General features: G+C 38.9%; 1 protein-coding gene across 4 annotated transcripts in view; it reads left to right on the forward strand.

Annotated features, from left to right (window-relative positions):
* Positions 1-17,014, forward strand: part of AIG1 (androgen induced 1) — a 272,208-nt gene that overhangs the window by 73,524 nt on the left and 181,670 nt on the right. For all 4 annotated transcript variants that reach the window (XM_086318129.1, XM_086318130.1, XM_086318132.1 and 1 more), the window contains exon 2: positions 10,353-10,508. In XM_086318129.1, coding sequence (XP_086174255.1) covers positions 10,353-10,508 — 156 coding nt within the window. The remainder of the gene's footprint in view (positions 1-10,352; positions 10,509-17,014) is intronic.

Genomic DNA, 17,014 nt, shown 5'->3' on the forward strand with positions numbered 1-17,014 from the left:
TGCGCATGGGTTATGTATGATTATCTGATTTTATGTCATCACTTGTGGCTCAGACAGTGAAGAATCTGCCTGCAATGCAGGAGACCCAGGTTCAGCCTCTGGGTCGCAAAGATCCTGTGGAGAAGGGAATGGCAACCCTCTCCAGTATTCCTGCCTGGAAAATCTCCATGGAGAGAGCAACCTGACTGGCTACAGTCCATGGGGTCACAAAGAGTTGGGCATGACTGAGTAGCTAACACTTTCATGTCATAACTTAGCATCTGGTTTGATCTTAATTCAGTTCCTTTTATTTAGATTTCAGAATTATCTAGTTCTTTAATGATTATGTTTGCCACTTAATAATATTTTGCTGCACAAGTAAACATTTACTTGGATAAAGCCAGTTTTACAGTGTTAGAAAACTAATGCACTTTGAAACAAATTTGTGTTATTAAAGATACAACATCTTTTTTCTTTAAATAATTGTTCACCACTGTTACTGTGCATTTAGTAAACGCAGATGCCACTAAGTTAGAGGCTAGACATTTCCAGGTACATTCACATTTGCTCACAGCGTGCAATCATTTAATGGTCTGTGTTGCTGCATTAATAGTTTACTAAGTGTTTTGTATGTAGTAGTTAATAAATATTTGTTAAATGAATCAATAGTGTGTTTAATTCAGATTCATGCTAATATTAATAGTTGAAAAAAATCTTTAAGCCTGTAAAAAGTTTGGGGTAGCTTCTGAAGTCAGTGGAACACAGGAAACACCCAGGGGGAATTTTCTGTCCTTATTTGCAGATTACAATGGAATCCCCAGAAGGAACCCTGCAGTGCTCTTATCAGGATGTTGCTAGAACATGGAATGATTGCACCCATTACTTTGTGAAGGGGCATGCAAGGCTTTCTTCAGATGACTGCTCTCCTTGCTACTTATTGAAAACAATTCTGTGATGTTTGTAAACAAATTTTGTGGACAAGATTTCCTTTCCAAAGTAGCTTATCTAAGTGCATTATTTCTGACTGAAAAGCTTATTTTTCTTTCCGTCTGAATAGATTGCTTGCCAGTGGTGACTTTCAGCTGATTTCATCGATTTTCAGTAATGAGATAGAGCAGTATGAGGTCAATGTCTGTGTACATGGGCAAGGGCTCTAAATCGCATTCTGAAAACCACGGGCTTGATGATGCAATGAGTCCATCTCCTCAAAAATGTTTGTGGTGAAGATTCCTTGAAAATACTCGGGCTTGAAGCACATCACTTAAATGGCGGATTTAGAAAAATGAGCTACAGTCATTAGAGTGAGAGAACCATTTTGGCTTGTCCAGGCTAACTCTCTCCAAGGGTATGGCGGAAAATTCACCAGGCAGTACGTCTGATGGGAATAGTCTCAGAGGATGAAGGAGGCAGAAGGAGCTTGTGGTACCTTTTAATGCATTGGTTTCTCTACAGAGTAGCATTCAAACATGTAACTAATGATGCCTTCCATGTACCTGATGGGCTCCATTCTGTAGAATTGCCAGAGATGTTCAGATGTCTCTAGCAAGGAAGGCACTGGAAACCCGTGTGAAGAAATCCTTGCCGAATTCACTCATCTGATTTCATATTGAGTCACTGTCCCTTGGTGCCAAACTACTTTTGGCATTCACTCTTGATAATAAGAAGGAGTTATGCACTATTAAAAAGTAAGGCACTTGTGGAATGAAGGGGGAGTCCCTTAGAAGATTGTGTTTTATGGTACTGCTATTTTGTACCTCTTGTATTCTTTCAACATGGTATTTCACTCCTTCAGATTCACTCTTTATTGAATACATTTATTGCCATGGATTGGTTTTGAGCAAGAACTACATTGAAAGTTTTATGAACTGAAAACAGAATAACTGTTTATGCTATACAGTGCCATGGCTTCCCTGACAGCTCAGTTGTTAAAGAGTCCACCTGCAATGCAGGAACCCCGGTTCGATTCCTTGGTCAGGAAGATCCCCTGGAGAAAGGAGAGGCTACCCACTCCAGTATTCTTGAGTTTCCCTTGTGGCTCAGCTGGTAAGGAATCTGCTTGCAATGCAGGAGACCTGGGTTCGATTCTTGGGTTAGGAAGATCCCCTGGAGAAGGGAAAGGCTACCCACTCCAGTATTCTTGAGTTTCCCTTGTGGCTCAGCTGGTAAGGAATCTGCTTGCAATGCAGGAGACCTGGGTTCGACTCCTGGGTTAGGAAGATCCCCTGGAGAAGGGAAAGGCTACCCACTCCAGTATTCTGGCCTGGAGAATTCCACAGACTGTATAGTCCATGGTGTCGCAAAGGGTCGGACACGACTGAGCGACTTTCACTCTTCACTATACAGTGCCACATGATGTATGAGAAACTGAAAGGCCTTCAGCTCGCACCATTTCTCCAAATGTGTCATTCACCCTTCTGCATAGGAGAAGTTACACAAACACACTACGTGCCATGTATGTTATATAGGCATGTTCCATCTGTCTGTCTATTCCATTCTTTCCTGGTTTACTAGAGTTTACGTAATGTTATTCTCTGATTACTGAAGAGCTTAGATAGATTTTTCACTTCTTCTTTATCATCTCCCCTTTAATTAATGCTCTTGTCCTCATATAGAGGACTCCTCCAGGCCTTCCCTTATGACACCTATAAATCTCACTGCCTTCTTTCCATCTGTTCTCTCCACAGTTTTCCTTCATTCCATGATCCACATCACTCCAGTTTCATTGCCACCCCTCAGAGTTCCATCTTCTTGTTTCCTCTGTCTGCTGTGTCTAAAAATTAACTTCAAAATAAGCAAAATATTCAAAACAAGCACTATGGTACTCTTTGCATTAATCTTATGAAAGTAAAATATGAGAAAAATGCAATACGTTGATTTATAAGGAATCTTACTCCCAAAGGTCAAGACACCTTTACTGGTCTTAAAGTTCATATGATTCCATTTCTTATGCTACTTTTCCTGTTTTGGTGCATCCTTGGTTCTTGCCTGAGTTTGGCCAATTATTCAGAAATGTAAAAATTAGCAACTGAAGTAATGACATAACCTGATATAGAGACTATAGCTTTGGTGCAATTACATGTAATTAGGGATATTGAAGTTGACCTAGTGAAATGAAATAAAATCCATTCTCAATAAACTATGTCCTATATGTTTGGGAATAAATGTTAAAAGTCTAATGAATTTTCCCTCTAATACAAACAGAATTGTAATAGTTTAGTGCATTCCAGAGAAAAAGGAAAATAATGTTAATTTAATAAAGATACTCATGTCAAGAAAGATGAAGACATGAATGGAATTTGGGTACATTTCCACACTTGTGGAAGTGAATCCTAAACATAAAATGACTCAGTAAATAAGCTGTGATTTTCTGCCAGGGAAAGTTGAGGAGTTGGATGGAAGATGCAGAACGAATTAAACAGTAGAGAACATTCTAGAGGAATAAATGCTGGAATGACTGCAAAATATCCTGGGATTTTTTTTTTCCCCATTCTGATAGATTTCTATTTATATTTTTTGGAGAGATATGATACATTTGACCACTTCATTTCTACACGTGATACAAAATAATAAGATCAAGCAGCCTGCTAAGAACTCAAAGCCAGATGGTGTATATGTATGTCATGCTGAGCTGATGGTTTGAAAATGCCAGCTCTGCAGAATGGCTGGAGCTGAATAATGCTTCAAGGGAATCCTACTTAAGATTCACTTGTGCATCTTTATGTGACTTTTACATTCTTAACTTCATGAATTTTAAGTTGCAGTGGACAGCATGATACATATAGGCAGCAGAGTGAAATGTTTCTAATGTGATTTGTTAGCTTTCAGCACAAGTCAGATTTTAACAAAGTGGCAGAAATATAAATAGTTTAACAATATTGACTAACTGCTTCTTAAATGAACAAATAACCAAAAGTCAATCCTTGCTTCTCTGCAGGAAATGATGGACTGTTCCATAATTTTTAGGTATTATCTTTTGAGTATTAGCCAGTGTGAGTTAAAAAAAAGATAGCAATACCCAACATCCCTCTGTGTCTCCCGATGTTTGGAAATTGGGAGAAAATTGTTTTGTGGTATCTCCTCTCTCTGATTCCCACATTCTTTGGGGAGGTCTTCCACAGCAGTTAAGGCATGGCAGCCATAGTGTGGTCATAAGCAGGGGAGAGCCACTGGAGAGACCTACAGACAGTGACAGGTGGCCACCAGGTAATGGCAAGGGCACTGCTGTGTTAGCAACACCAGTGGCTAAGAAGAGGAATCAGCTGTAGAGATGTATAAGATTTCATAATACCATTAATCTAAATTTGGCAAAATGTTTAGACTATTACATTTATATTTGCAGAACTTTTGTTTTTCTCTTCTGGAATATGAGATTCTATCTCTCTCCTTTCATTTGCACTTTAAATCTTCATAAAAGCATATGTTTTCCAAGAACAAGTGAATCATTTATTTATTTTTAAAAAACTTATTGAGCAATTTAAACCTCTGTTAAATCAGTTTTTGCTCCCTCCATTTTGAAGCTCAACTATGGTAGTTCACATTTAAGATCATTATGCCTTCTTAGTGAATTGATCCATTTATCATGATTTATTTTTGGTAATATTGCTTATCTTGAAACCTTCTTTTGATATTAATATAGCTATTCATCTTTCTTATGATTAGTGTTCATATCCATTTACTTTTAACAAGTCCACATCTTTATTCTTGGAGTGCTCTTTGTTTTTTAAATGCAATCTGTCAATCTCTGCCTTTTAATTGGAAACTTTAAACCATTTGTATTTAATGTAATTATAGGCATTGTTGGATTAAAGTCTGCTGTCTTACTTTCTTTTCTCTGTATCATCTGTTTTTTGTTTCTTTCCCCCAATTTCTGACTTCTTTTAGATTACTTTGATATTGTTAATATTCCATTTTATTTCTAGTATTTGTTTATTATTTACAGTAGATAGAATTTAGAATTTCTAAATTGGCCCCCAAAGATGTCCCACTCTAATCCTGGGAACCTGTGAATGAATGAGCTATTGCTCCTCTGATTACACTGATATACAAAGAGTTGACCTTAAGAAAGAATATTATCCATGTGGGCCTGATCTTAATATCACACGAGCCCTTAAAATTAGAAAGCTTTTTCTGGCCAGAAGAGGAAAACAGAAGAGAGATTTAAAAAGATCTAAAGCATAAAGCAGAGAAGGCAATGGCACCCCACTCTAGTACTCTTGCCTGGAAAATCCCATGGACGGAGGAGCCTGGTAGGCTGCAGTCCATAGGGTCGCTAAGAGTCGGACATGACTGAGCGACTTCACTTTCACTTCTCACTTTCACGCATTGGAGAAGGAAATGGCAACCCACTCCAGTGTTCTTGCCTAGAGAATCCCAGGGACGGGGAGCCTGGTGGGCTGCCGTCTGTGGGGTCGCACAGAGTCGGACACGACTGAAGTGACTTAGCAGTTAGCAAAGCATAAAGAGTAATTGATATTCTGGATTTGAGTATGGAAGGAGCCATCGTACATGGATTGGAGAGCAGATACAAGGAGCTGAGAGTGACTCTGGCTGGCAGCTAACAAGAGAATATAAACTTCAGTTTTATAGTGTAAAAGAGCTAAGGCTCAAGGCTTGAAAGTAGATCCTTTTCTTGAGCCTCCAAATAAAAGCCCAACTTGGCCAATACTGTAAGTTTGCTATTGTGATACCCTGAGCATAGAAGCCAGACTAACTTACCTGGACTTCTGACCTAAAGAACTGTAAACTAATAATTTGTGTGTTAAGCTACTAAGTTTGTGGTTATTTGTCTTTCAGCACAGAAAACCAATACACTAGCTGAAGATCTCCATTTTATTCTTTGAGAGGTTGCTCTAGGGTTTATAATATGCATCATTAACTTGTCACTGTCTTCTGCCAAATAATGTTATACCACTTTATATGTAACTAAGAATTGAACAGCAGTATGCCTTCCATTCCTCCCTTCTTATCTTTTGTGCTATGATTGTCATAATTTTATTTCCAAATATGTTTAAAACCTCACAATATATTGTTATATTTTTGCCTTAAGTAGTCATTTATCTTTAAAAATAAAACAAATCAGAAGATAAGATTTTTTTATGTTTATCCACATATTTACTATTTTAGCAATTGTCATTGCTTAGTTTAAATTTGAAATTATATTTGGTATCATATTCTCAATTCCTTTTACATTTCTTTTAGTGAAAGTCTGTTGACTATTTGTCTATTTGTCTGAAAAAGTCTTTCACCTTTGACTTAAGGGTTTTTCCCCCTTACGAACTTTAAAGATATCATTGTACTGTTTTCTGGCTTGTTTTGTTTTAGAAGTCTGAGATATTTTTAATCTTTATTTTTCTGTACACGATGCCATTTTCTGTAGTGACTGTTAAGATTTCCTCTTTTTTCACAGATTTTCAGCATTTTATTGCACTATGCCTATGTAGTTTTCTTTGTACATGCTCCATTACTTAGGTTCTTGTACTTGTGGGTTTATAGTTTTCAATAAATTTGGAAAAACATCAGCCATTATTTCTTCACATATTCTTTCTACATGACCTTTTGTGTCTTCAGGGCTCTAATACATGTATATTAGATTGCTTGATATTTTCTCACAGTTCACTGTTCAGTTCAGTCACTCAGCTATGTCCGACTCTTTGTGACCCCATGAACCGCAGCACACTAGGCTTCCCTGTCCATCACCAACTCCTGGAGTTCACCCAACCCATGTCCATTGAGTTTGTGATGCCATCCAACCGTCTCATCCTCTGTCGTCCCCTTCTCCTCCTGCCCCCAATCCCTCCCAGCATCAGGGTCTTTTCAAATGAGTCAGCTCTTCGCAGCAGATGGCCAAAGTATTAGAGTTTCAGCTTCAGCATCAGTCTGTCCAATGAACACCCAGGACTGATCTCCTTTAGGATGGACTGGTTGGATCTCCTTGCAGTCCAAGGGACTCTCAAGAGTCTTTGGTACTGTTAATTTTTAGTCTTTTTTTCTTTCTTTGATTCATTTTGGATGGTTTATTTTTGCTGTGTATTCAATTTTAAATCTTCTCTTCTGTAGTAGCTAATCTATTATTCCCATGCAGTGACTTTTTAATTTCAGGTAATATCTTCTTCACTTTTAATGTTCAGTTTGATTCTTTACATTTTTTTCCTCTCATTGTTTTCATTTAACTTCTTAATTTAATTTAGTTGTTTAATGTTCTTGTATTCTAATTCCAATATTTCTGTCATTTCTATACCTATTTTTATTTAATTCATTTTCTCCTGGTTAAAGGACTGTTTCTTGGCATGTCTAGTAATTTTTGATTGGATGTTGGATATTGTTAAATGTTTGGATTTTGTTCTCCTCCTTTAAGGAGTATAGAATTTTATATTTGCAAGTATTTAAGTTATTCATAGATCAGCCTGATTGTTTTTTCTTTGAGGCTTGTTTTTAAATATTGCTGGGTTAGATCTAGAGTCACCTTTATTCCAGGGCCATCTTAGCACTGCTGTTTAAGTATTAAGTGTCTTGGGTCTCTACTGAATGCCTGTTGTAGTCTATAAGGCTTCTGTGTTTGGTCAGAACTTGAATACCTGTATATCCTAATTGGGCTCTTGAGAATGGGTTTATGGGGGGTAGAATTCTCAAATGACCCTCAGTGATACTCACATTTGCATAATCTCCTCCCACTGGGTTTTGGAAGATCCTGTGAGTTTGATCACTCCTTTAATTACATTACTTTATATGACCAAGGAGAATTAGCCACAGTGGGCCTGATCTCATCATGTGAGCCCTTTAAGAAACAGGTTCCTCTGGCTGATTACAGAGGGGAAAAGCCCAATATATGAAAAATTGATTTCTATATTTAGTACAAATGTCTAGTTTATGGTAGGAGACAAATATGGTACCTGTTACTTGACCATGGAATTTTAAAATTCACCTAACTCACTTGAGTAGGAGCTCACTAAATTCTGCTACTATTAGCTGATCTTTAAAACTAGAGGAAACTGATTTGGAAGGAAGGGAATTGAAAGAAACTAGTTAACCATATTCCAAAAGTAAGAAAACCATTCTTTTTAAAGTTATTTGGAAATGTTTCATAATAATGAAATATATAGAGAAGACTATAATAAACTTCCGTATCCAATAATCAACTTAAGAAATAAAATACTGATATAGTTGAGGCCCTTCTGTCCTTCCTTCAATCTCATCCTCCTTGTAGAGGTACTTAATTTTCGTGTTATTAATTCCATGTGTTTCTTCATATTTTACCTCATATGCATGCATCTTTGAATTTATCTTTGCATTTTTTGACATTTGTTTTAATGGTATCAATATGCAGCGTTTTTTGTTTCCTTTTTTGTTTGTTTAGTATTTTGTTGTGAGACTGAAAAATTGATGTGTGCTTAGAATTCCATTGTATGACTAGCATGATTTATCTAGTCAACTATTAAGAGATTTAGATTGTATTCATTTATTGAAGCAGTGAATGCTGAAATTAACTTTCTTGTAGATGTGACTTCATAGTGAAGTCACTAGATAAAAGAGTAAATGAATTTTTAGATCACTAGCCACTAACAGTTTTTCTTCAAAGTGGTTTTCCCAATTTTCATTCCTACCATAAGAATTCTGGTTATTCTCCATCCTTATAACCCTTGGTACTGTCAGAATTAAATTACAGTAGTCGATAGTTACATGGATGAGAAAAATGCTATCTCATTGTGATCTAAATTTGCATTTCTCTGATTATTGATAAGGGATGACACTTTTTAATATGTTCACTACCAGATTATAATAGAAATTATTATTCTCCAGTATTATTCCCCAATTTCTCAAACCCCATTAGGGTTGACATAAAGGTCTAACATCTAAAGTCATTAAGATGTGCGATGGAAAATTTTCCCAAGTGGCAAATTATTCCCTGAGTCATTTAAATTATTTCTGGTCATCATAGCATGATTCTTGCCAACACTTTTAATTGTGCCATGCTCAATATGGCAGTCTTAGCTTCTCCCTCTCTGGTTTTTCTCGTTTGTAGAAAAGCAAGAAATCTTAAGTCATTGAAGGCAAAAGTAGGCCAAGTTATGAAGAAGAATAGAACATTATTCTGGCTAAGAATGACTAATAACTATAGGGTTTGCTGATTTCAAAAGAGCCTGGTATATTACCTGGTGATGGAATCTTCATATTTGGGAATTTTTCAAGCAGCTTAGATAAAAATTTAACCAGAATGGTTAACAAAACTGAGTGTGTCTGTGCTTCTCCAAGAGATAGAACCAAGTAATTTTGAGGGTCCTTCTCCCCCCTTTGTCCTGTGCCTCAATGAGGAACAGAACTTTCACAGATTCGTTCCACTGCCAAGATGATAATCCACCAAGAAAATTATTTTGTTATGTTTTCTAACCATAATGAACAAAATTGTATCTTGTACAAATACATCATCAGTAAATTATTTCTTGTAAATGGAACTAGAAAAATTCCCCTGAATATGTTCTTGGTGCTAAATGGGTATGACTTTGAGCCCATGGAATATATTTTCTGCCCTTTGCATAATTAGAATTACCATCTGCCAAGTTATGTTACAGTATTCTGCTTGCCTTCACTCGTACCTCTGGATCACCAACACTTTTACCCTCACTTTAGGAATTTCACGAATATCTGGGCTCTAGCATTTCAATGGTCTCTGTGATGGTCCAAGTAAACATAGCTATGCAAGTAATTCAATTTGTAATTGATTTTGGAATGTACAAGTTGTTGTACGTTTTGGGGGAAAATGGGTAAGTTTACCTTACTTCGGAAAGATCTTATTTCATAAAGATTGAAAACTTCAGATGGAGGTCATTTAGTTCAAGTTTGAAAACAGAAAATTGCTCTGTTTCAGGCTTGTTGATTGCTTTCAGTTGATTTCTCTGTGACTCAAGGACTAGAAGCTTTCTACCACTTCCTTTGGTAGAAAAAATTTTGACCCTAAGAGACTAAATCATAGGAAGGTTTCTTCACATTCAGACTTAATTGTCTCATTTATTATATCTTTTTCTTTGCACTTTTTAGATGTTTGTTAAATTGCACTAGTCAATATTACTAAACCACAGATGTGATGTTTTAAAATAAGGAATATGTCATTTTGAGAACTGATACCAGTTTCTGCTCGCGCATGTTTTGCATTTGTCCTTAGCAAAAATGGAAGTAGTGTTTTAAGATGGATTTTCTCACCTACGATAGCAAGTTGTAAATATCTGAGTCTTTCTCTGTTTGCAGGGCCAGGTCTTTAAATATGCTTCTCATCCTCTCTTACCCTATGTCATGTTGCAGAGGTATAGCTGGTTTGCTCTTCTCCAGGTTGGGTCTCTTTCTATCTTATTGACTTACTACCAATCATTGTCTCCCTCCAGGTTATCCAAGCTGTTTTTTTTGGCATCTGTGTGCTGACTGATCTTTCCAGTCTTCTGACTAGAGGAAGTGGGAACCAAGAACAGGAAAGACAGCTCAAGAAGCTCATCTCTCTCCGGGACTGGATGCTAGCTGTATTGGCCTTTCCTGTTGGGGTTGTGAGTATGAAGTAAATCGCATTTAACCACAAAAGAAATGAGTCTTATATTAGACTTCTCAGAGGGAAAACGGCTAATTATAGGCTTCTGCCCTGGGGCTGCCATAGCACAGCACCACGGACTGAGTGGCTTAAACAACAGAAATTTAGTTTTTCCCATTTCTAGAGGCTGCAAGTCTGATATCCAGGTGTCCGCAGGGTTGATTTCTTCGGAGGTCTCTCTCCTTGCCTTGCAAATGGCCTCCTTCGCCTGTATCTTCACATGCTTTTTCCTCTGTGTATCCCTGTCCCAATCTCCCCTTCTTAGAGGGACACAGTCATACTGGCCCTCAATGACATCATTTAATCTCACTTGCCTCGTTAAAGACGTTGCCTCTTTAAATCACGTTCCAAGATACTGAGAGTTAGGACTTCAGCAGAGGAATTTTAGGGGGACACAATTCAACCTGTAATGGTTTCTTAAGCAGCCCAGACTTAAAATGTATGGGTCTGTGATCATTCTTGTATTTTTGAACTTGGGAGAGGAAGTCAGTAATAGCTCATACTTCTTCACTTACTCAGTGGTGCCATTAGCTAATATCACTTAAGTAAATGCCGCTTAATGTTTGATTCTACTCTGGCTCCATTGATTTCCATTGTTTTCAGTTAGATTCCCTCCCTAGCTTAACTTCCTTCACTGATTTGTTAATCGCCCATCATCTCTACATAGAGGGCCAGGGCACCATGAGACTCTATAGATTTTAACCTGTGAAGAGCCAGAAGAATGAGAGAACACTTGTAAATTGTGATAACAATTAAGAGCATTTTGTGTAATTCAAATACAGAACTTTCATCGGCCACCTGATAGAAATCAGGCGGAGAAATAGAAACCCGTGTACCAAGTCACGGTCCTTTGTAGGCTCAGAAAGTTGCTTTTTAAATCTTTCCAATGGCTCTTACTCATATTTGCCACATTTATACCTGGCTGAAGCCTCTATACACTTGTTCTAAGACCAGTTAGTGGGCACCAAGACTATTACTGAATTGCTTTTTCTGCATACTGAGTTGTGTCTTCTTGGAATGAAGTAACCCTTAAACTCTTAACAACAGGACAAGGAAAGTAGTATGATCTGGTTGTATGTCTCCTCATTCATCCTTACCCTCCAAAAATCTAGATGTTTGCTCAGGTTAAAGCCATCTAGCAGATCTCTCAAAACTGGTTACTTAACATAACAGAGTTAAATACCTTATATATTATTCAATATTTCCTTCTTTAGACTTGCCTTATAAAATTCAAACACCTTCTATGAGAATACTTATCTAAGAGAAAATTTCCAATGCCATAAACTATAAAGACCTACACTTTCTACTTGAAAGAATTATCTAGAAAATCCAAGTTTGTGTGTTTTCTGTTACTTTTTACCTGCTTGAAGTGAAAGTGTTAGTCACTCGGTCATGTCTGACTCTTTGCAACCCCATGGACCTATCCACCAAATTCTGGAGTGGTTAGGCATTCCCTTTTCCAGTTTACTGCCTTGGAATTTCTATAGGCATGTCACTAATTCTGGGGATCCTCCTTGATTAGAAGGAATACAGTAGTAACAAAATACAAAGTCAAATAGAAATACAATATTATCCTTTCCTCTTTGCTCTGCCCGCTTCTGTTATGTGGTGTCAGACTGTGTCTCTATGAGCTTAAGTTGTGTGTCTTGCTACTCTAATCAAAGGCTCATTGCATATGCCCTCTAGACATTTATAACATTCAGTTCACTTCAGTTCAGTCGCTCAGTTGTGTCCGACTCTTTGCGATCCCATGAATCGCAGCATGCCAGGCCTCCCTGTCCATCACTAAACTCCTGAAGTTCACCCAAACTCATGTGCATTGAGTCGGTGATGCCATCCAGCCATCTCATCCTCTGTCGTCCCCTTCTCCTCCTGCCCCCAATCCCTCCCAGCATCAGAGTCTTTTCCAATGAGTCAACTCTTCACATGAGGTGGCCAAAGTACTGGAGTTTCAGCTTTAGCATCAGTCCTTCCAATGAACACCCAGGACTGATCTCCTTTAGAATGGACTGCTTGGAACTCCTTGCAGTCCAAGGGACTCTCAAGAGTCTTCTCCAACACCACAGTTCAAAAGCATCAATTCTTCGGTCTCAGCTTTCTTCACAGTCCAACTTTCACATCCATACATGACCACTGGAAAAACCATAGCCTTGACTAGACAGATCTTTGTTGGCAAAGTAATGTCTCTGCTTTTGAATATGCTGTCTAGGTTGGTCATAACTTTCCTTCCAAGGAGTAAGCGTCTTTTAATTTCATGGCTGCAGTCACCATCTGCAGTGATTTTGGAGCCCCAAAAAATAAAGTCTGACACTGTTTCCACTATTTCCCCAAACTATTTGCCATGAAGTGATGGGACCAGATGCCATGATCTTAGTTTTCTGAATGTTGAATTTTAAACCAACTTTTTCACTCTCCTCTTTGACTTTCATCAAGAGGCTTTTTAGTTCCTCTTCACCTTCTGCCATAAGGGTGGTGTCATCTGCATATCTGAGGTTATTGATATTTCTCCCGGCAATCTTGATTCCAGCTTGTGCTTCTTCCAGCCCAGCGTTTCTCATGATGTACTCTGCATAGAAGTTAAATAAGCAGGGTGACAATATACAGCCTTGATGAACTCCTTTTCCTATTTGGAACCAGTCTGTTGTTCCATGTCCAGTTCCAACTGTTGCTTCCTGATCTGCATATAGGCCTCTGACATTACTTTAGCCTAAAACATTTTATCCTGTTTGAGACTTGAGATATTTGTCCACTTTCAATGTCCTTCCTGAATTTAGTCCATGCATGCTTTGTGATTTGTAAAAAGAATGGGAGTCTTTTTGTTTGCTTGTTTGTTTGATTTGAGTATATCCAATATTTTCTCCCGTGTTTCACTATGTTTGTTGTTTTCTCTGTATTTTAAAAGACAGAGGAGACATCATAATGCCTTTATTATGCTCCTTTTTGAGCCAAAAGTCGTAATATCATATTTTCATGATATAATGTATACACCTTTCCTAGCCGATGAACTTCACAGAGGAATATAAAGAATAAATAATGAATCAGAGATGTGCTGTTTCACTAATTTCTTTAACTCTTATTTTTTTCTTGCCTGCTGATATTTTATAGTCAATATTTGGGTCATAATTTTCCTTGTTAAAATGAGCCACTTTCCTTTTCATAGTCACTAGCATTCTATTTTTCCTGAGCTTTTTGGAGCCTCCCTCTCCTCTGCCCTTCTCTTGTTCTCTTTCTGTCTCTCTGTTTAATATAAGGAAGGATCCTGGCCTGTAATTGCCTTGCATTTTCCATTGTTTTTTACTCTGGCATTTGATTTTTTGTGTCTCTTTACCTAATTTCACACTCTAAAATGAAAGTGGAGAGTGAAAAAGTTGACTTAAAGCTCAACATTCAGAAAACGAAGATCATGGCATCTGGTCCCATCACTTCATGGGAAATAGATGGGGAAACAGTGGAAACAGTGTCAGACTTTATTTTTCTGGGCTCCAAAATCACTGCAGATGGTGACTGCAGCCATGAAATTAAAAGACGCTTACTCCTTGGAAGGAAAGTTATGACCAACCTAGACAGCATATTCAAAAGCAGAGACATTACTTTGCCGACAAATGTTCGTCTAGTCAAGGCTATGGTTTTTCCTGTGGTCATGTATGGATGTGAGAGTTGGACTGTGAAGAAGGCTGAGACCGAAGAATTGATGCCTTTGAACTATGGTGTTGGAGAAGACTCTTGAGAGTCCCTTGGACTGCAAGGAGATCCAAGCAGTCCATTCTGAAGGAGATCAGCCCTGGGATTTCTTTGGAAGGAATGATGCTAAAGCTGAAACTCCAGTACTTTGGCCACCTCATGTGAAGAGTTGACTCATTGGAAAAGACTGATGCTGGGAGGGATTGGGGGCAGGAGGAGAAGGGGACGATAGAGGATGAGATGGCTGGATGGCATCACCGACTCGATGGATGTGAGTCTGGGTGAACTCCAGGAGTTGGTGATGGACAGGGGGGCCTGGCATGCTGTGATTCGTGGGGTCGCAAAGAGTTGGACACGACTGAGCAACTGAACTAACACACAGAAATTCCTTGAGGCCAAAAAAAAAAAAAGATTGATAAATGCCTTCTTCCTAGATTCCACTAATTTTATTATAAAGTCATATTTTCAGAGGATATGAATTTGACTCTTTATAACCATTTTTATATAATTTTAAACTCAGTGGACATGAGTTTGAGCAAACACCAGGAGACAGTGAAGGACAGGGAAGCCTGGCGTGCTGCAGTTCATGGGGTTGCAAAGAGTTGGACACAACTGAGCAATGAGACACTAACAATCATTTTTATCCAATTTTTTTTGCATGTAAACATACAGTTTAATGATATTTCCCTTGTCTTTCTCTCTACTTCCCAACTTTCCTTTCAAATGAGCCCTAGTCTCTGCTGTGACTTCAGAGGTTCCCTTGCCCTTCTATATCTCCCCCAGGATCTGGAATTCCACAGTAGTTTCAGACTTTCTTCCTTGTTAACATATGAGCCCTTCCTGAAGCAGCATCACTGGGAATCACTTGAAGAGATGTCATCTTTACTCTTCCTGTGGCTCTTGGCCTGAGAGGGAGGTAACCAACCCAAAGGGTTCGTTACATCAGACAGATGGAAATAGCAGTGATGCCCATGACTTGTAGGAATCTGTAGTGTAAGAATGCCTATGTATGCAAATGACTGGTTATAACGTTTGTAATTGAACACCTTGTATCATGTTGGTTGACACAGTCAAAATGCTAAAGGGAAAATCCCAGCACTCTCCCTGCACCCAGAAAGCCTGGGACGTGGCTTGAACCTCTGAAGAAGGAAGATGCAGAGACTCCACTTAGAAGTCTGTGGTCAGTCCCCAGGGCCTCCAGGCTCTGACTGCCAGGTGACTGCCAGCCTCACAGAAGACCTCCTCTGCTGCCTTCTCCAGCTTTCTCAGCTCCACACTTTTGTCAACCACAAGTTTGAAGGGGAAAGCAATGTCATTTTTGCTTCTTGGTGCAGGGCAAAAGGGCTTCCCTTGTGCTAGTGGTAAAGAATCCACTTGACAATGCAGAAGACATAAGAGACATGGGTTCGATCTCAACGTGGGTTGAGAAGATCCCTTGGAGAAGGGCATGGCAAGCCACTCTGGTATTCTTGACTGGAGAATCCCATGGACAGAGGATAGGATCCTGGCAGGCTAGAGTCCATAGGGTTCCAAAGAGTTGGACATGAAACTGAAGAGACTTTTAGCATACAAAGCAAAAAGGCAGTGGGCCTGAAAAGAGGGCAGAATGGCAGCTGAATGTATTACTGCTGCTCAAAGTTTCCCAAAGAGACCTCTCCACCTTAGGCTTTTCCGGACATTTCCATTATTTCTGTCTCTCTCACCTCAGCTGCAAATGTGGCAGCAAGAAAGACCCGGGTAGGTTATCTAGGACTTGTATTTTCTCCACTAATGCTTCCTCCAATAACGAGGTTAATTGAGAGCCTACAGTAATTGTTTTATGTGCGCATGAAGCGCTAAGTATGATTCTGTGACCCATGGACCTGATGCCTCTACTTCATGCAGTCTGTCTCTCTCAAGGATATATAAAAGTAATGAAGCATTCCAACCCAAGATAACTGAGGTGAAGCTTTGTTTCAGCATAACCTTGAAGAAACCAGGCAGGGTTGCTTGAGTGAACAAAGCATGTATCATCCTGATTTGTGTAGATTCCCATAAATGCAAAGCTGGCCTTGATTAGTGATGCTAATGGCCGGAAACCACCACCACTCCCAAAGCCTTGCAGCTCATTTTTGCAGGGACAACCCCTGGGAGGCTCATCTTACCATGTGCAGTTCATTTCTGAACCCTGTCACCCTTTTAAAGAAGCCTTACAAATAATTCTATGACATTATGTGGTCTGGAAGCACTGAAGTTTATTAGGAGCAATCAAACCAAGAATGTCTTTTGTCTCCCGTGAGTTCCGTTGACTTTCATGCTGGCAGATACTCTTCTAGTTAAGAGAACAGGCTAAGGCTTTCAACCAAAAATAAAAAGAAAATAAGAGTAGTAAAAAATGAGTATGATGAGTATTAAATTGCCTCTTTCAAAAGTCCTAAATAGGTCCCCAGCTGTAGGCCTAAGCAGCTCATTTAATGATGAAGAACAATCATATTTTCCATCAGTTCAAGTCTGTGCATCCCATTCATCCACAGCTGCTCCGCATGCAGGATGCACATAATCCACTCTCACCACCTTCTTGGTACACCTTTGTCCCTGGCCTCACTTAGGTAGCTCTACCCAATGTGAGATTGCTGCTTAACTAATTTTTGCAGGTGGGTGACGATGAGGATGTACCAGTCTCAAAAAATAGGGAACCATCTGAGAAAGTCCTGTAAATTTGAATCTGGTCTAACCTAGGGTGGGATCCAAGATATTGTGAGCAAACCAGCATGTGCCTGGATGAGCTTTACTGGAATTTGAGGC

This window comes from Bos grunniens, chromosome 9 (genome assembly GCF_055505025.1).
Source record: "Bos grunniens cultivar Pamir isolate PY7600 chromosome 9, Bosgru_T2T1.0, whole genome shotgun sequence".
NCBI lineage: Eukaryota > Metazoa > Chordata > Mammalia > Artiodactyla > Bovidae > Bos > Bos grunniens.